This window comes from Colletes latitarsis, chromosome 5, assembly GCF_051014445.1.
Source record: "Colletes latitarsis isolate SP2378_abdomen chromosome 5, iyColLati1, whole genome shotgun sequence".
Lineage (NCBI taxonomy): Eukaryota > Metazoa > Arthropoda > Insecta > Hymenoptera > Colletidae > Colletes > Colletes latitarsis.
This window is the reverse complement of record NC_135138.1, coordinates 29,155,249-29,179,311: the sequence shown is the minus strand read 5'-3', so window position 1 is coordinate 29,179,311 and position 24,063 is coordinate 29,155,249. Positions and strand designations below refer to the sequence as shown.

General features: G+C 36.7%; 1 protein-coding gene across 1 annotated transcript in view; it reads left to right on the top strand.

Annotated features, from left to right (window-relative positions):
* The first annotated feature begins 1,424 nt into the window (after positions 1 to 1,424).
* Dpr1 (defective proboscis extension response 1) overlaps positions 1,425 to 24,063 on the top strand; it is a 363,943-nt gene continuing 341,304 nt past the window's right edge. The window contains exon 1 of the mRNA XM_076765000.1: positions 1,425 to 2,536. Coding sequence (XP_076621115.1) covers positions 2,461 to 2,536 — 76 coding nt within the window. The 5' untranslated portion in view covers positions 1,425 to 2,460. The remainder of the gene's footprint in view (positions 2,537 to 24,063) is intronic.

Here is a 24,063-nt window from a genome sequence, read left to right as displayed (position 1 = left end):
CCGTAGCTTCTTCCTAGACGCTTTTCATATTTTTCTTTAGAGCCGAGGGAGCATAAATTTCTGACTTGCCGCTTACCATTGATTGCAGTTAATCGTATAACTCGTCGAGAATGTATTACCGAGCAAAAGCGATTTCGATAATCGATATTTGACTTCTCAAACGTACATTACGTCCAACGCTCCGATATTATTTTATAACATTCGGTACTAGTATATTTCTTCTGTCAAGCATAACGGCTGGCTAAGGTTTGAATTATTTCGATCGAAATTCGTTATATTGAACAGGTGCATTAAGATGTGTTTCATTTTTAATTAGGATATCTAGGATTTCAGAGGTGTTTAGTTATGTGAACTCATATGTATACAGTTATGCCCCTATTTGATACGATACTCTTTTTTAACTCGTACAGATAGTTCTTGCTTTCACGAGTTAATTTAACCCAATCTATTTTTTGTAAAGTAGAACAGGAACTCGTATTCCATAGGTGCAATCTAATAAACGTATATGTTGTTCCTGAGAATTAACTGTCCCCATTTAAAAATTCTATTATACCAAGTCAAGAATTCGTAAAATGGAAACTCATAAAGCGAGAACTGCTTCTATACGTATTCACATATCAAATAAAGTTTTATTCTATTCAATTCTTCTTTCCATCAAGAAGTTCGTATGGACCCGTTTATTAACTTTTTTAATAAAGAGAAAATTAAACGTCAGTGTATAGAAATTGCGAATCGTGTTGGATCAGAGATTTTAGCTGCCTTTTAAACGACTAACGAGTAAGAGAAATATTTTTGCATAATCCACATTTCCCTTGTTTGAGTTACCACGTTGTTTTAATCCAAGCCTGATTTTTATTTTTTGGAAATGATTACACTTTGTAATAATATACCCAACAAATTGTGGAGTATCAAGTTGCTTGTGCAATTTGACAACTCCTTCTTTAAGGGAGGATCTTAAACATTCGATTCGCACGGTTATCCAAAGGTGTTATCAAGGATTCGATTTCTAATCTTAGATGAATGTTAACAAAATCGTAGAACTTCGTGTTTGACACATTTCCAGTAGCATTCGACCGATGCAATAAATACGTCCAGTGGCGTACAAGTGCATAGTAAGTTCCGATTCCTGACAAGCCCGGTATAATTATTTTCCGATCCCATGCACTCGGAGCAAGAATTCCCGAGATCTTTTTCAAAGACCGAATCCTCTGCAACGATACCCTCAAAGATTCTATCGCGGCGGAGGGCTCTGTAGCAGCTGACCCGACGACAAGCAGCCCCGACGTGCATTCCTGCACCGCTGCATCGAAGCAGTCGCCCCTTGAACGCGTGAAGTAGAAGTGGTCTGCGCGTAATACGTCCGCGTCTGGTTTCGCAGTAAATGGTGGGCGCATGCGCGTCCTAGGAATAGTCCCGCAGAATCACTTCGCGCCGCGACGCCGAGCGGCATCCCATCCGTGTGTACGCGGCTAGTCCATGTGCGTTCAACGTCGTCGCGTGGGACGCCGACGACGAGGACGACGAAGACGCCTCAGTATCGCGTGCCCTCGTGCGTTTTTTCGCGGATCGGTCGCGGTCGCGGACCGATCATTCGCGAACCGCAAATCCATTGTCTCGCGTTCGTCGAGCGAATGTCTTGGTACCGGTCCTCGCGACAAATTAGAACAGAGAAACGAGTCGAAAGATGCAATTAGCCGGCGACAGTTGCGTGGAAATCGTGACGATGATCGCGAGTGATTCGCGCGAGATCGAGCAACGCTCGGAGCGTGGCTTTCAGCACGGTTCCGCGGGATTAGGGGTCGGTTTCGTCGCCGCACAGGTTCAACGACGCGTTTGAGCGTTCCGCGTGACAGTTGGTGCGTTGACATTAATGCATACATCTGCGAGTGTCCTACGAGTGTATCTGGACACCGTGCGGACATCCGCCTGCAAGACTCTTGACACGCGATTTATTTCCGGGACTCTGGATCTCCATGGTGCGTTGCTACGTGACTTTGTCGGTGGATCGTTCCGAGGAGCATCGTTCTTTAACGACGGAGAACTTGGATATACATCGAGGAAGTATACCCTGGACAACGTGGACAGGTTTCGTTCCGTGGTGAAATCCACTCGCTATTGCCAGCTACGGTGTCCACGACAGTGAAAGCAAGGATGATCGATGACTTTCATTAGACCGTGGATTCACATATTTTAGTGGATATCTGACACAGTGTCTGGATTCGTGGATACGATAACTGGAGCAAGTTGCATAATACTGGACGTAGAGTGTGTGCCAAGGGTAGCGTGTGAAAGGTTCAAGGGAAACCAGAAGGGCGGAAAATCAATCGAAGCATCGATTTTAAAGTCGATTCAACCCGGATATATCGTCGATTTTGACTCGCTGTTGTGCGCGCTGAGGGAAGCAGAAACGATTCGACCAGGAAACGATCGACAGTGAAACGAGTGAAAGACGTGTTAAAAATGCTGTGTCGCTGGCTCGCTGTACTGATACTCGCTGGTTTTCTGCTGGTTATCGAAGGGATTGCGGTCGGTCAAGGTACGTGGTAGGAGCATACTCAAAAATTCGCAAAACGTACTCGAACTCGTTCAATTATCCTTCGAATTCGCCTCAGGCATCAAAGTAAGAACCTCTATTGGTTTCTCGGGAGGCATTCGCATGCACCGTCTACTTTCTGTGGAAGTTTGCGTAACGTTCACCGCGTGGTTTGAGAACCTAAGAATTGAATCGAAATGTTCGCTGGTTCGGTAGTTGTGTCTGTATGCGCCAGGTCAATCTCACGGCTCTCCGTATTAATACGTGACCGCAGAGTTGAAGTGCGTGCAGAGAGCTTTAAAGTGGAATGTAAAAATTCGAGAACGTTCCACTTTTAACGCTGAAATGAAGTTTTGCACGACATGCACGTGCGTCATTTTAGTTTTTAACACGTTACAACGAAAATACCTCGAGATAAATTCGTGTCGGAAATTAAAACCTCGCGAAAAAGTTCCCTGCAGAACGGTACGAAAGCAACGCGTATCTGACGAGCAAACTTTTACAGAATGTGGCTGTAAACAGTGGATTACTGCAAAGCCATCGGGCAAACAACTGATACGGATTGAACTTATTTTCAGAAATAAATGTAGCGACCCGCTTAATGTTGTCACTAAACTTCTATTAAATTTTATTGTGGATATGGTCAACTGGCGATAATACTGTTTATTTAAGTTTAGTTTAATTATGGTCGATATTATCTGATTGTCAGATCAACGTTGAAAGCTTAATTCTCGTGTTTCTTAAAAGATTTGATGGAAAGTTTAATTTTCGTTTGATGCAATTTTTTGCGAATAGGATTGAAATTTCATAGCGGAACAGCACGCGTATCGTTAATCCTCGGACGGAATATTCTCACGAATGTCACGCTGTTAACGACCTAGTATCTAGAGTGCTAACTACTTGGACTTGCATGTTTCGTGCATCATTCAAATCCATAGAGCAATAACTTTATAAACCGTAACAGATAGTTACAGCTAATTTAAACGCTTTAACAACTTCATGTTCGCGAATGTGGGACGTGCATTAGGACGCATCATTCACCTTCGCGTCTCCATACTCGTGCATAATGCGGTTGCTCGCGGACTCAGACGTCTCACTTCAACAGCTTATGAAGCACTTTAGAAGGGAACGAAGCAATCTTAAATTCTAAAACTAGACGTTTCATTCGATAAATCTGCGTCCCTGTGTTTCCCAATGTCGTCGAGCACTGCTTTATTAAAGCCGAGAGGACACTAGTATTAATAATGGGAAGAACCCGCAGCGTTGATATAAATTTTGATAGCAAAGTAAGACAACAACGGAGCGAATACGACTGTTTATCCAAAGTGTTTAGAAATTAAACCAGATCGCGATGTGCACGGTAGCAATTTACGGAATACGTGTGCTAATTGAATAATTAAAAGTCACTGCGGTCGTACGTCCATTGGACGGAAAATACAATGTTCGAGGCAGCAGTGACACACTGTGGTAAAGCAAATAATCACTGCTCGTAATTGTGCAATCACAGGAACGCGGCTGCTCAAGTGGCTACAACGAAATTTCACGCGGAACGCGTGCGTTCGAAATACCGTTTGCATTTCCTCCTACGAAGCAGTAACTTACTATCGGTCTATTTTACGTGTTTCGTTCGCTTTATTGTTGCCGCTGAATATCTGTAACGGATTACTAATTTAAATACGCTCAAAGTAGCTGTCAACGCATTTATTTCACGTTAAAATATTCGCAGAATTTGTGGTTGCATCGTAAATAAGTTTGCTTACATTCAGCACTCTATTTATTTATTAACAAAGTACAGAATTATATTGAAACTATTATATAATCTCTATCATTATTCATGACGATTTTTCCTTTTGAAGGCAATCGGTAAATAGCATTCGAATAGAATTCTTATAATTAGAATATGTTTGTACTTGCAATTGAAGTTATTTATGTTACAATTTAAATTGTTATTTTGTGTATTGAAATTAAAAATTGCTTTAAAAGCCTTGGGAACCGAGACGTAGACTCATATTTTTTATAGTAATGCCCAATAGTAAAAACGCTTGGACACGTGCGGATTTATTTTTCGATGCAGATTTGCCATATTCGAGACTTTCAAAATACGGAACGTGTCAAGCTGTGTGAGAAGCTTTACTAAAGTCGGTGTAGACGACATCAATTTCGAGACCATTGTCAAGCGTAGTCGGTATGTAGATGCAAAGCTAGGTTGTTAACAGATTGTCAAAGTGTGAATCCGTGTTGCTTGTTATAAATTATTGTGGATACAAGCGAAGAGGATTTGTCCGTGATAACACGAAGACCCTCGATATAACAGCGAATAGAGGAACAGATATATAATTTATAAACTCAAAAATTGGTGCAATTAACCAATATAAAGAAAAGTTATAGAAAATCTAAACTATGAGTGAGGTACGAACATCTGTCACTTTCGATATGGACGCAACCTTAATCAGTGTTTAGCTTTTGTGTTGTATCAATAAACTCAGAGACTTTTTGTACTTTCCAACAATATACGTGTTTGTATCGTAAACTCAGAAAACGAATTTTTCGCAAAAGACCTTTAGAAATTAGGAATTTCACAAATTTTGTCTCGTATTTTAGTGATTTCTAGATAGTCGAATGTCAGTCCCCATCGTAAATAAGAAACCTCGGTTAGTTTGTTTATTCCAGATACAAAGCTAGTTCCAGGAACTGGTAGGTCAGTCAACAATAACGACAGAATGCTTGCTAGCTAACGCGACGTGATTCTATTTACTGAAAAATGCTGTTAGTATACCATCGTTCCCAGGAGCCTTTATTAATATTTATTTACGAAGATCTAAAAGCCGGCGAACCTACCGTATAAACGTAAGCGCGGGCATACAAATCGCCGGATCTTTAGACGATAATCAACTTTCGGTGCGCCGGTGGGTAAAGCTCATTCATCATCGTGTATTTCGGGGTAGCGCATTGTTCGCATCACGTGCACGCGCATTGGGAACATTAAATCGATTCTCGTTCACGCGTGATTTACCACGGCGAATTGAATCGTAAAGTGCTCGGCGTGCTTACAATTTTTCCTATGTAATCGACCGCTATATCCTCGTTATTTATCCTGGCCCGGATCAGTCCTCTTCGAACGGTATTCGCGCCGCAGAAGGCACTGTAGGACACACGCAATCGAAAGTAGCTGACAACCTCACAAATACAAGAGCTCAAACACCGCTCGTACGTAATTTTCTCTGCCGACACAGACAAACAAGATTCCGGCCACGTCGACTGGGTCGTCCGTGCTTTATTCGCGCGTCGCACGTTTCGCGCAACATGGCCGTCGATACCTCTCGTTGACAGTGTCCGCGCCTAATAAAATTATTGCACATCGTATATATCGTTCTACGCGTTAATGCCATATTTGTTCGACATATTATCAGCGTCAGTTTCGTAATGATTATTTGTCGGTGAATTATGAAAGTTTCCTAGATATTAGCGTTTAAGCGGCAGGGCTCGATCGGTCTTAGGGCATTAGCGCTGATGCTGATATAATCTGTCTGTTTGATATTTCCAGTAAATTTCTGTCGAACGTTCTCATCGAATACGAGATATAAGAATTTTCATAGAAATTGCTTTACCTACGGACGTTTCTTCCGAGGATATTAACCCAGTTTTCTCCGCGAAGACAAAATATATCACTGGCTGAGCAGACTCGTAAGATCATATCGGATGCAGTTTGTAATCGTACTTCAGTTTCGAATTTGCAGAGTTAGCGATCAACGCTCTGCGATAAGATGTTGAATATGACATGAGATTAAGATCATTTTCTCTCTGTAGCACGTTGACTATCGTAATGAGCGTATATAGGTCACAAACAAAATTCTATAATGTATTAAACGAACCATTAGGTGTTTTAAATCTTATAAGATAATATAGGAACGTTAGTAAATAGATTTAATAACGTAAAAAATAAATATGTTTCCTAAAAGTGGATAGTTCTTCCAAAATACGACAGTTGAATTGTGTTTGATTCTCTCACCTTACGGTATGTACAGTTTGGACTCTCGCGTGCTTAAAGCGCTTACACTTTAACTACTATAAGCTGTTTTGAAGCTGTAGGCAGTTGTAAGAGCGCCAAAATGGAAGCTGAACAAGGGGAAATAATGCAGACCATGCAAAAAGCGACAGAATTTATAACAACTCTACTTGCAATTTGCTGTACGTTTTATTGCTTTCTCTTGGGGGAGTGAAATTGTCTTACGAAAGCAAATAAGCATATTCGGAATCTATGCACAATAATTTTCCGAACTGTACGTACAACACATAGTTCAATATGTAGTGTTTTTATTAAAACTACTTTTATTTTATATTGTAAATAACTTAAGTAGAGTGACGCGGTAATTAACAAATTTATTATGTACGTACATATTTTGTGTAAAGTAGGAAAAATGTGAAAAAAAGATGTACAATCCGCTTTTTTATTTTCGTTGCGTCGCGTTCTTATTCTGTCTCATTGAACTGCCTCACCTTGCAGGAGTCGTTTAGCGGTTGCTTTTTCTTTAGAATCGAGAGAATTTTTGGAGCAGACTTGCTCCTCGATATGGCACGACACTGTTTTAGTTTGCTACGTCGAGCAGGATTACTTTCTTTCGCGTATTTTCGAGCAGCGGAAATTGAGAAAAAGTTTTTAAATCTTCGTACGAGAGGAATATTATCCGGAATCTGTTCATTGCTAGTCGTAACAGCACACCAACCACCTACGTATCCAATGACAAACCGTACAGCGACAGGTCGTTTTGTTTTTCACTTATAATAAATATTTGGCTTTATCGTTTCTATAGACTCGAAACGAATTAAAATGTTTAAGATTTTTGATAACATAACGTGAAGTGTACTTACTGACATGACTATTATTCACTGCATTTACCAAACGAGAAAACGTATTAATGTTAAATTGCTCAAGTTTAAATGTAATGCTACTTTTACAGACATAAAGGGACAAGTGTTGGATGAATAAACTGGTTTTATGAAAGTATTACGGAGAGGCTTATTACTATTGGACAATAAACAACCATAGGACTTGCAACGAGGAAACTTTGTTCCCTTTATTCCAAAGAAAATTGAAAAGAATCGTTTAACTATATTTAAAGTGCGATTCCAGGAAACTTGTACTTTGGTCTTTAAGCATCGTTTGAATGGAACTTTTGCCGGCGTGCAAGCTCGTTCGTTTTAATACCTTTCCGAAAGAAGTAAAAATTTATTCTTGGTTTCGATGATATCGCAATTTGCACGAAACACACATTTATTTCGAACGTTAACTTTACATAATACTAATTTACGAAGTATGAACTGTTATTGTTTTAAGTGGCTTTCAGAGGTAAAACTGATAAACTTAATTTTCTACCAGGTGATTTTATAAATCGGTGCTTTTTCACAGCATATTTTTCACTACCTCTTTCATAAAAATCAATTTCAATACTTTTAATACTTTTTAGTTTGGCGTGTTTTCCTCAATTTTATAACGTCAAATTTCTGTACATTTTGCTTCGTAGAGTTTGACTTTCCAGGGTTTCAAGTAGGAACAGCAACAGGAAAGAGGTGTAAGTTATTTGCTTTTAAGTTTTATTACATTACATCTGGCTCTTTAGTTCGCGTGACTTCAGAACATCGAGGTAATTAAATGTTCTTTTTTCAAATTCGAGGAAAACGATCGCCAGGTTCTACAATGTAGAAAGAAGACACGCGAGCAACAAAATTACGAATTACATCACTTAGAGTTCCATGCAGAGAGAACAGCCAGATGCAATGTAATCACGCATATATACGTGAAAGGAGAGTCTTATCGAGCATACTCGACTTATGTAATACATAATACAAAGTGCAGTTTCACAATATAAAGCCAGAAGTCTTGCGTCAGGATGCTAGGCACCGTAGAAACACGAGAAGCGCGATGATTTATGATCTTCTATACGAAAGTTTATGCAGATTTTTGTGGCGATGCCTGTATTCGTTTCTAAAAAATTATTTGAACTATGTAGTTTGATATTGATTACATCGAAATTTCTACGTATTCCTCAGTAATTCAGATAGATCGTATTATTCTGAATAGATTAATTGCTATGGTATCGTATTCTCCGTTTTCAATACCCTGATATACAATATTATTAATCCATGTATCATTTGATTTCCATTGTAGCAAAATTGAATTGTTAAACGTTGACTAACTTATTCTGTGGAATACAATGTTTAGTAATAAATCACGATGCCTAAATGCATAATTTGGAATTAAATAGCGTGTGCAAATTAGTGCATTGTTTAGAATTCAGATTTATACAACCGTGTAAAATATTATTATCTTTGATTTCTTTTTGGAAACGGTGTTTTTCATGATAATAACAGAAAAAAACTTATTCTGTAAAACTTGTTTACTGCGAATAGATTAATCTATGAAAACATTTGCGGAAAGAATATTTATAGTGCCTCTCTTACTAAATATGGATCAGTGGACTGCAATTTGTACAAATGAACGGAATGTAACATCGTTTTGACATGCACAAGGGATAGATATCATCGTATAGCTCGATATTAAGTAAACAGTAGTATTGGCATAGGGATTATTCGAATACTAATAGTTTAATGACGACAATTTCCTTGTAATGTACGTAGTATTAGCTTAGCTCTGTCTACAGATAGTAGCATATTAGATGAAGATTTAGATACGCCCAAGGCACAGCTAACTTTGAGACATATACAGATATACAACGTGTAGCGTTACATGTAGTCAAAATGGTGTCCTGAGCACAAGTACGTAAATTTTGGTATACACAGTTTTAGTGTGATACACGGTACCGCTAGTGTTGACAATGAAATATACAGCTTCGTGTAAAACAATAATATTTAAACAAATAGAAACGTTCCGTATTTAATCTGTAATATAAAGTATACATGAGTAGTTGAATTATTGTTAAATTTTAACATTCGAACGTAATATTCATAATATTTGAATTTTGAAATATGAATAATAATTTTCACTTTTCAATTTCTACAAAAATAATATTAATATACATCGACGATTATATCCGAAATAAATTCGTTTGCTCGTGGAAGTGATCTTGTTTCACTGTTCGATCCTGTATCATTTCATATTTATTTTGAAACTATACATTAATATTTGATGAATGAAATTTGACTAAACGAATGGAAGAAATTTTTTAAAACGACTGTTGAAGCATCCATCGGTATATAACAAATTTCTTATGGGTTCTATCGTCAGTGCGTCGCGGAACTCGGAAAATATAAAGGTAACTTATGAGTATCTTCACAGTAGCGATTCCCATAAAGAGCTCACGCCATCGATAGTGTTTATCGAAAGCACTGCACCATAATAGTGGCACTAGCGACTCTTTATCAATGACGCGAAAATCGTCTTGCAATAAACCCTGCATTTACGATGCTCCATATGAACATAAATTGCCGTTTTATATCGCCATCCCAGTGTTTTCTTTGCGCGAACAGAATAACGCGAAATGCTCGCCTGAACGCGCAAACTTTGTACCAAACCTTGTTAACGGATTTAAAAACTTTGGTTCGACGAAAACATACTTTAATGTCAAGAATAGCCGCGTCCCATTAATTACTAAGTCGCAAAACGAATACTCTGACGAGGCAATTACGCAGCACTGGTCCTTGTTTCCATCGAATTCGCAAGCACTGCTTCCGTAATTACCCGACGCACGCCTCGCATGATCAGTTTCAATTTGCGAAAAAAGCTTACTCGACAGCAAAAAACAAGTCGAGCTGCCACGAGAAATTTATCGCGCAGTTTCATAGTCACAGATACCGTTATACTCCGCGTCCGCGTTTTTAAAAACAGCTTCTGCGAAGATAATTCACGTCCCGCTTTTATATCTTCCATTGACAAGCTGTGCCTTTCACGACTCGAACCTCATGTTTGCACCCGCAGCTGCGAATGTAGTAATTAATGTGTCGGATCGTTTCATAAGCCTTTGCGTATTCAACTGTGCAAACTATTGAATGAATGTAAACATATACAGGGTGTTCGGCCACCCCTCAAAATTTTAATGGGAGATTCTAGAGGTCAAAATAATACGAAAATTAAGAATATCAATTTGTTGATTGAGGCTTCGTTAAAAAGTTATTAATGTATAAAGTTCCGCCTGTATGCGAGTAGACCTTACATCCAATGTATTTTTTCGGCCCATTTCTTTGAGGGCTCTAGAGCTCCATTAATACGTATTGTTTGAATTTTGAATCATTAAAATCCTTCAATCCGTCCAGAAGTTATCGGAAACATTTCTGGCCACACAGTATATTTTCGGTAAAATTTGTACGGAAATGTTGTCTAATACTTGTCTATAGGTGTCCATGAGCTCTACTTCCACAGTAAATTTCAATGAGATCCACTGACTATTGTAGAAGTTATGGCCGTTTGAAGATGGGGCCATTTTTATGGGGGTTTTCTCACTTTACGGGATCAAGGACAAACTTTTTTAATATTGTTAGAATTTCTACATATTCTCGACCAAAATACGTGTCGTTTGCTTTTTGAAACATTAAAATCCTTCAATCCGTTCAGAAGTTATGGTGTTTTAAACATACGCATGAAATTTCAGTGAAACATATCAACGTGTGGTCAGACATTATATTTTCGGTAAGAATTTTTTTCTCGAAACTGAGTAGGATATCGTGGGTATGTCTAATGACCAAAAATGATTGTAATTGACCCTTGCAATCGAAAATAATTTTTCCAGAACGATTTGAAAAAATTTTGTTTTGCCGGAAAATATAGGCTACCCCTGTCGATTTTTTTAAAAATTCGTTTTTCATTCTTAATAAATTTATTTTACGTCCTACGAAAATTTTGTTTAGTACTTTTTTGTAGGTACCCATGAGCTCTACTTCCATACTAACTTTCATTGAGATACATTCACTATTGTAGAAGTTATGGACGTTTGAAGATTAGGTCATTTTTATGAGGTTTTTCACATTTTACGGGGTTAAACAACAACTTTTCGCATATTTTTGCAATTTCTGCATATTCTCCATCAAAATACGCGTTGTTTGCTTTTTTGAACATTAAAATCGTCCAATCCGTTCAAAAGTTATGATGTTTTAAAGATACACACGAAATTTTGGAGTGACATTTCTGGCCTAAAATTATACTTTCGGTAGGGAATTCTTTTCTCGAAAACGATTGAGATTTCGAGGGTATATCTATTGACCAAAAATAATTTTTTCAGAATGATTTGAAGTTAATTTAATTTTTTAATAACTTTTGTATGAAGCCTTAGTCAAGAAATTGATATTCTTGATTTTCGTCTTATTTTGGCCTCTAGAATCTGCCATTAAAATTTTCCCAGGAGTGGTCGAACACCCTGTATAAGTATAATTCTATCAGATTCAGATCAGTTATTAATTTCTTCAATGACTAACGGATACGTACATTTCCGAAATACGTTGTACAAATACCAATTATTCCCATGGTATAGTCAAATTATGATATTAATTTTCTACCAAATTTACTGAATCGAACCCTCGTGCGTGGCGATGGATTACGCGGATAACGTGGACGCCCCCTCTAAACACACCCTGGACAATCCAGATAATCTTGCGCAATGGGAATGAAGAGTCCCGTATTCTTTCGCCCTTCGACAAATCACCGTCGTAATAATTACGGCAAATCCCGTGAACAAAGACTGAATGGTTCGTTATTGCGTTTCAATTAGCAAGACCGGATATTTAAGGCAATTCCAATCAGTTATTTTGTTGCGATGCACCGAGTACCCGCGATGAAAACTGGTCGAGATGGAAATACAGACAAATGGTGATTTATTATTGGACGCCAATTATATCGTGATTAATTTGAATTTCTGTTGGAAATTTAGGAATAAGAACTTTAGAAGGGATTTAACACCTTGTTACGGCGCCAACGATTAACGATACAGAATAGAACATAACGCTTTATTAAATTAGCAAACACGCTACGATATTCCTGCATTTTCTATAGTTAACTAGAATTTCAAACGCGTGTGTAGCACCTCTGATATTCTATATTAATTGGGCAAATAACTTTAGGTGAACTCAACTAACGCAAGTCATTAATTTTATTTCTTTTGAATCTACAGCGTTATGCAAAGAAAAGGAAGTAATTCCATTAATATATTGACTTTTCGCGTAGTAGCTAAAACAATTAAATCTCACGGTGAAACGTTATAGGAAGTAAATTTAGATTAGATCATGAATTTTCATGAGGTTGCCAAAATAAGTACTGCTTAAAGAAGAATTAATTAACTAATTAATCCGTGGTAGGGAGTCGAAACATGAGTGGAAGAGCCGAGTCGATATGGCGGTTACGATAAATTCTCTCGAAAGTATATATAGAACATAAAAGTTTCCTAATTTAATTTGCAATAGCTTCAGTTTTGTACTTTCTTGGTATAACAGCAACGGTAAACTAGGTATCATATATAGTAATTTTCTTAGTCTCCATCACAAACACTTTTAACAACAAATTAAGTATGCCATGTACCTTATATTTTAATTTGAACAACTCATTAATATAGTTTCAAGTTTCATCGTGATCCTTTTAAAAGTTTCCCGTGGCGCTGTAACAAACGTGTAGACGAAAGATCGACTTTCTTTTAACTCGATTACTTCCATATATTTTTATTATAAACACTACCAGTGGTCTCCCTCAATAATAGATTTACGAACTAAAGTTTTTGTAGCACTTTGTATACTCGAGACGATGATTAGAGAGGGTGTTAAGCAAACATATATCGTTAATTCAGGCGAACAGCGAACATTAAGCGACGAAAATTTTCCCCGTAGATTATCTAGTCAAAGTTCACAAAACTAACTTGTTTTCGTCTAATAAATTCATAGAGTATAGCTGATAGCATTAAAAAATTAGTAGCATCGTTAAACTAGGAAAGTGCTGCTATAATTAGTACTTTGCTAAGGCACAAAACGGTTGAGAGATGGCTGCTGGGTATTCTCTCGTAAGAGATTCGATGTGGTTTACAGCACAACTACGTAATGAGATTGTGTCGAGTTAATAATGATTACCGCATCTAGTATACCAGTTATGGAATCCCGTGCATGCGAAGAGGCGATGATATTTGAAGTACAATTTACAGCGAACTCGACTGACTCGCTTGGGAGAAATTGGAAGCATCGTTGAAATCCCCTTTAAGTACTATATTGCTAACTGGCGTGCTACTTTGACGTCATATACGGGTAACATAAATTTTTGTGTGCGGGTCATGAACTAAAGCACCGTGCACTTAACGCCTTCTTAATTATTAGTCAGTTTGCAATAATCCACGCGTCGTATGTTACATTAATCTCACCGATTACTTACAAGCAACATCCCTCAATTGACAATTTTCAGTATAAAAATACAAAATACTGGAAGAAAGGTTTATTCTTGACAACTCTGAGAGTAATTTCACACTTTAAACGTGAATATTAGTCAACAAAAAAGATACATAATATTTTTTAAATGATGTTCCTTGTGAATAAAAATGATACACTCGGTGAGACTATTACTGGTAACGTAAAGGTGTTAGATAGCCTGTTAGCCAAAGGTTTTATTGGGCCATTAAATTGAGGTAATTTAATTAAGTTTTATAGGGCAATTTAACCCTAGGAGTGTGCAGTCATTTTTATACGCGCAAAGAAAGCTGTGCCCAAGTGGAATCGAATCACACCATTTTCAATCTGACAATCAGTTATCATTCTATTGAAGAGGAATTTGAATTAAAGATGGCGACTAAGTCGAGTGCCAGTGTTCTATTGTATGGTGTTTCTAGGTACAAGTACATTAAGGGGGTTGAAACTCCAAGAGGAACATGCATTGCGATTCTGTGTGGCACTGTTATAAGTGGCGAATAACATGTTTGGCGTCTTGTATACTCAAGGCTATCCATTTACTACCTTAGTGTGCCTCAAGCATTTCGCAGTATTCCTTTCATCCAGTAAAGTAGTTCTCCACGGTTCGTCGAATATCGTTTGTGTTTAACGGTGTTTACATATAATTATCAGAATAAAGAATGGTAATATTCGGTGCTCTGATAAATTTTACACAGATGTGTCGAAAACAGCATGAAATATAAATAGTTAGTTTTATTTGATTTTTCATCCTACAATTGAAATTGTAGTTCTATTTTATGAACATTCCTGACAAATATTTTTGCGAATATCTGGCATTTTATAGAATCGCGCATATTGTATCAAAATTCGATACAATGCTTTTGTTCACGATTTCCTTTTCGATCTATTCAAATAGCATTATTTTCTTTATTTCCTAATAATATTTATTTCATGGATAAATAAGATCGATGAATGATCGGTTAAATAACGATATCGTTGTGCACACAAAGAACGCATTTCAGCTATTGTTTTCATCTGTTTTTCTGTTTGCCAGCGCTCTTTGAGCGATCGAGTGCTTAATCATCAACGAAAAAACAAATTGTTAATCGAATAAATTCAACAACATAAAACATCGATGACGATTCCTCTCTTGTCGATTAGCTTTGAACAAATTGACACGACGTAAAACTAACGAGATCGATTGAAAATTGTCAATCAATATTGAACAAGAAACTCGTGTCAATCATTTTTTTTTTCGTTGTGGAGTAAACCGACGGTAGAAAATTGGGATCGAACGCGCTTTTATAATTGTTATCTTCTTTTTTATAAATGTTCACCAAAGACTCGAATAAAATTGGGCAGGGCTCGCGATCTCATATTCTGATGAGACGTATTTCAGCGTTTGTAGCTCGTTTAAAAAATACGCGATCGTATTCCGCGAGTCCGATTCGCGCGTTCGTTACAGCCCTTATCCTCATTCCGTTATTTCTCCTCCCGTTAGTATCAGCTCGTTTCAGCCGATTCGTGGGGACACCAAACGCTTATAACACACGAATGAAAAGCACACGCGTTCACACCGCTCGTACGCGTATATGTGCATATATGCACGCGGTTCGCGTTACACGTGTGCAATCGTTGCGGTTAATTTGCAACTGCCACGCTTGGGATTATTGTCTCGAGGGGATTTCTGCCGAGGATGTGTCGGTGCACGCACATTCGCCAAATACTTTTCCGATTCAGTTTGCGGCCGCCATATAGCGGGAATAATCTTTATTTCTTTCCGTTCCGTCGAGTATTACTGTAGATGTTGCCACAGCGTCACGTTGTAAAATCATTATCGTAATTTTCGCCGGGCAATAACGGTTGCCGTGTCAGAAAAAACTACGGTCACAATTTGTTTTGCATTTATTTACTTTGTACGCGTATCCGCGGTCACCTGAAAATCATTGCGACACATGGAATTAGTAATTTGCGAACGATGCGTTCAATTTGACGATTTAAAACATAGCCCCATAAATCCTTCGCAGGAAAACAGTGTGTGGTCCGTTGCGTAAAAAGCAATAATTACTGTTACGTTGAATAATCTTCTTTGCTGTATATTTCCATTGTAACCACTCTTTTCATTTTCTTAAAATTTTCCTTGTCGAGTATATCTGTGAGTTTTTAGAATTTTCATATTAAGTTTATGGCTAGTTTCGATTTTTCCCCAAAAAAACTATTTACAGGTTTTTTATCGTACTCCCTAGAACAAATAGACTTTGTTTAGTGAGAAAGATGAATTTTTCCGCGTTTAAAGCATGTTCCACGTTTACCTCGTAGTCGTTTTAGCAGCATATATGGTTGTATAGCTCGTTTTGGACTTATACAGCACGCAGTTCTGTTAATGAGACTTCAAATATAGGCCACAAGCACTTTTAATGCCCGATTTACATCCGAGTTCTTTTTTAGGGGTATATAGAAAAGTTTCGTACACACATGATGACCCAGTAACAATTCGCACTTTGATTAGATTCGAAAGTATAATATTTAAAGGACAATTTGTTCGATAAATTTTGCACAAAACATGTCTATATAAACAGAATTGTAACTGACTGTAATTATAAAATTTGTAGACTATTTTAGCCGATACGTTATTCTACTAGGTATTTAAGTCGTAATTCATATTTTCCGAATTTTTGAAGTTCTATCTCACTAAGTCAAGAAAACTCATTACTCGCGAAATAACTTGGGACTTTCTTTTCATCAAATTTACCTTTATAAAAATTATATATGTCACCGGAAACGTTTAAAATTCACGCCTTTTAAAGAAGTTTCAAGCGATGTTCTTTGGAATACCTTTGAAAGACGTGCTGAGATCGTTGCTTATAAAAAATGTCAAACTACTTGAAAGTTTCGTAGCCTTTAAGTCTGACAAATTTTCTACATACTGTCTTAATAGTTACTGCTCTTTTGTCTCGCGTGATCGAGAATCTTTCCTTTCTGAAGGAGATTCTTTGCAATTTTGTAAAAAGCTTTTCTACTTAGAACTTCTCGCAAATCCGTGAAAAAATACAGTCTAATTTCAAAGTTCCGGAGTAGCTGAAACTTCGTCGTAGTCGTGGGAAATACTGCACTCGGTTCGTTCCTAGATGAAGACTACATCGCGACACTGCGTTTCTCTAATTTTTTAATTGCAATAGCAATTAACGCGCCCAGGCGCTGTTTCACACTCATACGGTCCGTCGACAGAAAACATACAGAAACCGCAGTCGTTGGATATTCCTTGACCCACGTTTTGTAGTTGTAATATTTATATAAGAATGTTTGTTTCCTTTTAATAATTTTGAATATTATTAAAATGAAATTCCAGGTCTGTGTGTTTACGATTCTTCTATAACTTCTACTACATTTTCTAATTCAAACGAAAATGTTTTTAGACGTTTTCAAGCTATTTATGATAAATGGGACAGGCTTATATTTGTAGTATGTTTCGCGTTTCGAAATTTAAGTTACGTAATAAGTGTTTGCATCTCGTAATTTCGCGAAGATAAGTTCGATCACATTTCAACGTCATCCAACGCAGCAGAAGGAGCCTTTGAGTAATCGACTGCCTTCGTATCTTCGTATTCCTGTTTTTCACGAGAGGGCTAAAGTTGGCCAATGTATCAAGCTAAAAAATAAATGATTCATGAAAAAGTAGATTAAATATCTCGGTCAAATTTAATAACCAATTTCCGAAAAATGTACGACACGGTACGACTAAGTAAATCAGATTACGTGACGCTAATTACGATTTAATTCAGCTTTTAAAAATGTTACCGTATAAATATTTAAACTTTTATAGGATTCTTTTGCTCCGTTTCTTTTATTTACAAATATGAAATCAAGTTTACCTTTTATACGGTTCGAGAAAAATCTCACGATCAGAGTAAATAAAATCCATTTCGAACGAAATACCTATTTCGAGGGGTTTCGTGTGACTCATCTACGAGCTAATAATTCCATGGATAAGAAATACGAAACTAGAATCTCGTAATTGACCTGAGATCGTGTAACGACAGTCGTGTGACCGCGTGACAAGTCCAATTATCCGATGAGTTGTCCCCCTTGCTCGTTGCACAATGTTCCAATCTACTTGGGAATAGCCTTTAAGCACGCGTTTCGATTGTTAAGAGCTCTTGGCGTAGTTTCACCCGGTTTCGCGCACGTGCACCTATCGTTTATTGTGTTTATCGCGATGGAATGGTTCTATGTATTCAGCTTGCAAAATTTCGTTCGCGACGCAAAAATCCTACTGGAATTGTAAATTATCTAATAACAAATTTATTCATGCTATTTTCTTTGCGGGTGAATTCAAAAGAAATTTCAATGTTGTTTTGTTTGTTTTATTTTCGAACTTATTACATGCAATCCATATTTTGAGCTTGCTAATATGAAAAAGAAATCAGCATTGCTGGAAATAAAATCGATAGTTCTCAAACAGCGCACCGTAATTACACGATCAAGATACCTGCAACGTTATTTTGAATTAAAACGTAGTTCGTGCCCAAGTTCGATCTGCGTCTAATTAAAAAGCTTTCGCTGCAATTAAAAATTATTCTCTTAACATTCTTTTTAATCGCGTCGCGTCTCGGGCTCTCGGCAATTTCTTTTCGCGTCCATGTACTTTTTATTAACTAGCGATGCTTTTAAACTGAAATTCCGTAAAAACATAATGCTTCGAAAATATCAATAAAATAGTCAGTCTCATTAGGTCGTATTTTGTTCGTCTTGTTTCATAGAACACGAGATACTGCCAGGATATTACACGTCTTACAGGAATCAGCGTTCTATTAAAAGTCGTTTACCACGATAAACAGATGTCGTGCAAATGAACTGAAAAGAATCCGGTAGAAAGAGCTTCAGCTTGCGATACTTTATCGAAACGACGCGAGGAATTCTTTTATAAAGCCACTAGGGAGATAAAACGAGTAGTTCATTTACAGAAAAGGAAACAGTGGTTTATTTCAGAGAAGTTAAAATGTCTCTCGACGATTTCTTTGATGACAAATAGTTCGCGATTTAGCAGTTAAACAAGATACGGGATCAGTGAGGTTAAAAAATCGTCTTCTATATAATGTTGTCATTCCTGACGTCTAGTTGCTTATCTGAAATATAGAATGATTGACGTTACACAAAATTACTCCCATAAAAGCGTATACATGTTTGATATTTTCCCCAAAAAATGAACGATCTTTGTTTTGATTTAAGAAACAAATGACATATATTTTATAAAATCGACTGTTTCCAATGATACGATATAATAAAATGTTAAAAATATGTATAATTTTATTTTATAAAATTAATTCATTGAAATGTTAGTCACGTTTGTTTCATAAAAAGTCTGTAATATTTTCGGAAGCGTGGGATGACGTTTTGTTAAAAAATTTGGATGAATTTATTACTCAGTTTAATAGTTTCGCCGAAATGTATAGATTCGTACTCTTTGTCTCTAAACCTGCGGTTTCTCCTCGCGACACGTTCCTATTAACAAAAGATACGTGGATCCTGGATACCCGAGCTCGAAATTCCCGAGTGTGTCGTTTAGTGGTCGCGATAAATAAAAGAACGCTATGATCCAAACAGCCCAGGCCGTAGCTTACGTATATATGAAGGGGTGTTCTCGCGCCCAACATGGACAGACGCTCGACTATAGGCGTAGGCTGTTCCAGAAGTTGATGTACAGCCTCAGGAGACGATCCCTGCTAGCCTTCGACATTGAATTATAATCGGTTGCCTTTGATTCAATCGAGAACTTGTTATTCAGGGTTATGACAACGTAAAAATAATTTTCCGTTAAGCTAACACTGACGAGAGTGACGTTGACCATTATCGCTGCATTGAACGGATGCCTCTGTTACAAGGGTTTCAGAAACTCCAGTTTTTCCATCCCTCAGAGTCGAAGGAACTATTCTATATTATTTTTGTCAGTAGTTATCGTCTTTATATGGAGGGCAACGAGAGCATAAAACCTAATGGCAGCATTTGAATGTAGTTAGACGAGATTGAGAACCTTTTTACACCCGTAGCGAAATACAATCTCATCCTCCAGGGGGAGGAAATAAAATTTTGTTAGGTGGAAAGATGGTTATCGTTGAATTAATTTAAATAAACGTCGATGGATAGCTTCACACTGTGTATGAATAATGAAGTAACGTTTGAAAGATATTTAGCTTTTAGAAGTGACTTGTTTCGGAATTTTCATATTAGAAATACAGGACATACGCACATATATGTACGAACATAGACACTTCGTTTACATAAACGTCTGCTACTCGTTGAACGTCATACACCGTATAATATTTCATCCTCATTATTCCTGTCTGTCTTTTCTTTCTCGTAAAAGAGCTTATGCGTGTTATTATGTGTGTTTGTGTTTTATTATTACTAATAGCGATTATAACAAATTCTTTTTTATTGCTCATAACAAATGAGTTCTGTGTCACTTACTAAGTTTAAGTAACTGTTGGGTCTGCAAATATATTTTGTGTATAATTAAGTCGTATCGGACATTTATTATTATAATAATATATAATAAATTTATATATAGACTTTACAGTTTACTCAGTATTTTACCTAAAGTCAGTGATGGATTCAAGAGTTATGAAATCTTAAAAAATTAACAGAAGGATATATTCTGTGCAAAACATCGTATTTTAGACGCAAAGAAGATGCATGAAGAACTATATTTTCTTTGTCGAAAGAAGGCAGCGGAAAAAGAGATGAGAAATGAAAATTGACGAATAAAATTGGATATACAATGAATTAGATTGCCAGTGTACTGGAATAGGAAAAAGAACATAAAAGAGAAACAACAGTGACTGTCTGAGGGTCAATAATTGCATAGCTTGCCATATGTTACATTATAACCGTAGAACTCATTAGCGAAATGGAGCAATACTAAAGCGAAATAACCACGCCGATCTGCTTTGAATATCTACGTGATATTCTCTAGTTTGTTGTAGGATTTTTATAGACGTATCCATTTTTTTTTTCCTGTATATCATTCTGTCAAGAGTGAAAGTCTATTACGGCGATGCTAGTTAAGGTGAAATATAACTTCGCACCGGAGGGCAACCGTATACAGATGCATTTAAATCGTAATCTATTTTCATCAGTTAAATTGAACGCAGACTTGACTGATTGCAGTACAGAACGTTAGAACCTAATTATCTTTTAATAAAATACAATGGAAAGTTTACATTCAAAGTTTTGTACAAGGGTATTTAAATTTTGGATTTTGAAATCATTAATATTATTGTATTAACTTTGTCAGTGTATTCGTTGGATTCAAATAAGAAACAAATGTTATGTAAACATATGTCGTTTAGAGTCTTATTCAAAAGTTATGATAGAATGTTTACCAACAGTTTACAAAAGGACAAACCAAATGTAAATGTTTAGAGACAGATCGAATATTCTTCGAAACTGAAACCTTTGTAAAATAACATCCCTATTAGAAGTAACTTCGTTCGAGGTAAGGAAACTGGAGAAATTCCCCTTTATAGTTTGAATCGAAATACCTAGTCGCGAATACAGTAGCAACGGCCTTTGTGCGAGAACAATTCATTCACTTCGTTTCTCAAATATGGAGGAATGCCAAAGAATTCGCCTGAAACATCTTTCTCCTGTGCTAGCCACAGAAATGTATCCTCTCTGTTTATCAGGAGCATTGTACTCGTAGAATGTCCTCGACAGCTTCTTTCGGAAACTGCACGCATGCCGGGGTAAGTGGCTGTCGTAAAAAAAATTGCAAAAATACGCGGGGTTTCGTGTAATGTTGTCGTGCTGCATTACCACAACTTTGTATCGTTATTATTCGAGGGCATTTACATTATTCAGAAGACGTCGTGTCATGTTACAGACCAAAAAAGTGAATCACTATTTAGTTGCGTTGTTTTCAACTTTTTCTTTTCTTTCTTCTTTGTAATATCATTTTTTCACAAATTGATTAATGTCCTAGTTTGCCAATTCGATAATTGATTGGTTTTGCAAAATTGTTAAATGTCTCCATGGGAAAATATCATGTGCAAATGCTATAAAATTTCAATGATCTCTGGAGATACATAATATAATAAAAAATTCAATTCTATTGTTCATTGCCTGCAATTATAATTTTCAATAGCTTCTCGTTAAAATCATTTCCGTTGTCCCTCGAAACTGTTTTGAAATTATTAAAACTTCGTAAGTATTCGTTTAACTCAAATATTCCAGGAAACAGTGAGGTATGGTATTTCGTATTTATGATACTAATGCTCGACAATGTGTGCAGCATGAAAACGTAAATAGTTTGTGCTTGCTATTTCTGCAATGAACAGCAACGGCCACTCGGTGTTTTCTTTGTGAATTTATATTTATAATCTAGTTTACTCGATGTTATGAGTCCTGTAGACTTTGTTATTATTGAGAAACAAATGTATTTTTAATACCAGTAAATATTAATGGTACGTAAATAATATGTACATAAGTTTTCTACTAATTTTTGAAATGCTAATTAATATTTACATTGACTTGTGGATCATTCTGACGAGAAACTTCGTCGTAATTTTACGGAATACTATGACCAATAAAATTAACGGGATGTATTTTCATTGATCAACAATACTCGACAATTGAATCCTGATTATGGCAGAGTAATAATTAAATACCTACTTCCCTTCCAACGCTTTAGTGCTGGCGCATGCTATTCCACGATATGTTTGGGTCTGCAGGTGGCCTAAATAACCTCGTTTCGCACAATTTGCAATTATTTGATAATCCGTTAACATGCCGCGTTTAATTGATTACTAATTTATTAGTCCGAAGAATTCATTGAAATTACTGAAATTGAGAGAGATTATTATCAGACAAACCGCGGCAATATATTGGCAAACGTGGCCCCCATTGTTCGAATAACACAATGCCCGACGCTCCAAAACGCTTCCGGTAAATCAATATTTAAATCTCTTGAGCAGGACAAAGAAAACTGTTCGAAGATAGTCTTTCGATTTCTACCTCAAGAATACGGTTGTTGAGCTTTGAGGATATTTTTCCAAGTCGAATAAGACGCGGTTATTAGATTAGTATCGGGATACCATACAGAAATAATAATAGTTACGGTGTAAGAACAATAATTACATAAACTAGTAGTTTCATATACAGGGTGTTCGGCCACCTCTGGGAAAAATTTTAATAGGGGATTCTAGAAGCCAAAATAAGACGAAAATCAAGAATACCAATTTGTTGATGAAGGCTTCGTTAAACAGTAATTAACGTTTAAAGTTCCGACCGTACTGAATTTTTTTCTCGAAACTGAGTAGGATTTCGGGGGTATGTCTGTTGACCAAAAATACTTGCAATTGACCCCCGGACCCGAAAATAATTTTTTTAGAATTAATTAAAAATTTTTTTTTTCGTCGAAAAATTTAGGCACCTACCCCCTGTCGATTTTTCCTAAAAATTCCTTTTTCACTTTTAGTAATTTTGTTTGACACCCTACAGAAAAGTTGTCTAATACTTTTTTGTAGGTACCCATGAGCTTTACTTCAGAAAAAAGTTTCATTGAAATATATTCACAATTGTAGGAGTTATGACTGTTTGAAAATTGGACCATTTTTATGGGCTTTTTCTCATTTTGCGGGGTCAAGGACCAACTTTTCGAATATTTTTGCGATTTGTACATATTCTCCATCAAAATACGCGTAGTTTGCTTTTTTAAACATTAAAATCGTCCAATCCGTTCAGAAGTTATGACGTTTTAAAGATTCGCATGAAAATTCGGGCAGACATTTCTGGCCAGAAATTATATTTTCGGTAAGGAATTTTTTTCTCGAAACTGAGTAGGATTTCGGGGGTATGTCTGTTGACCAAAAATGCTTGCAATTGGCCCCTGCAACTAAAACTAATTTCTCCAAGACGATTCGAAAGTGTTTTTTTTCACCCAAAACTTTCAGCTCTTATTCGAATTTTTTTCTGGAAAGTGGGTAGGATTTCGGGGGTATATATAATGACCAAAAATGATTGTAATTGACCCCCGCAACCGAAAATAGTTTTTCCAGAACGATTTGAAATTTTTGAATTTAATTGTTAATAACTTTTTAATAAAGCCTCCATTAACAAATTGGTATTTTTGATTTTTGTCTTATTTTGGTCTCTAGAATCCTCTATTA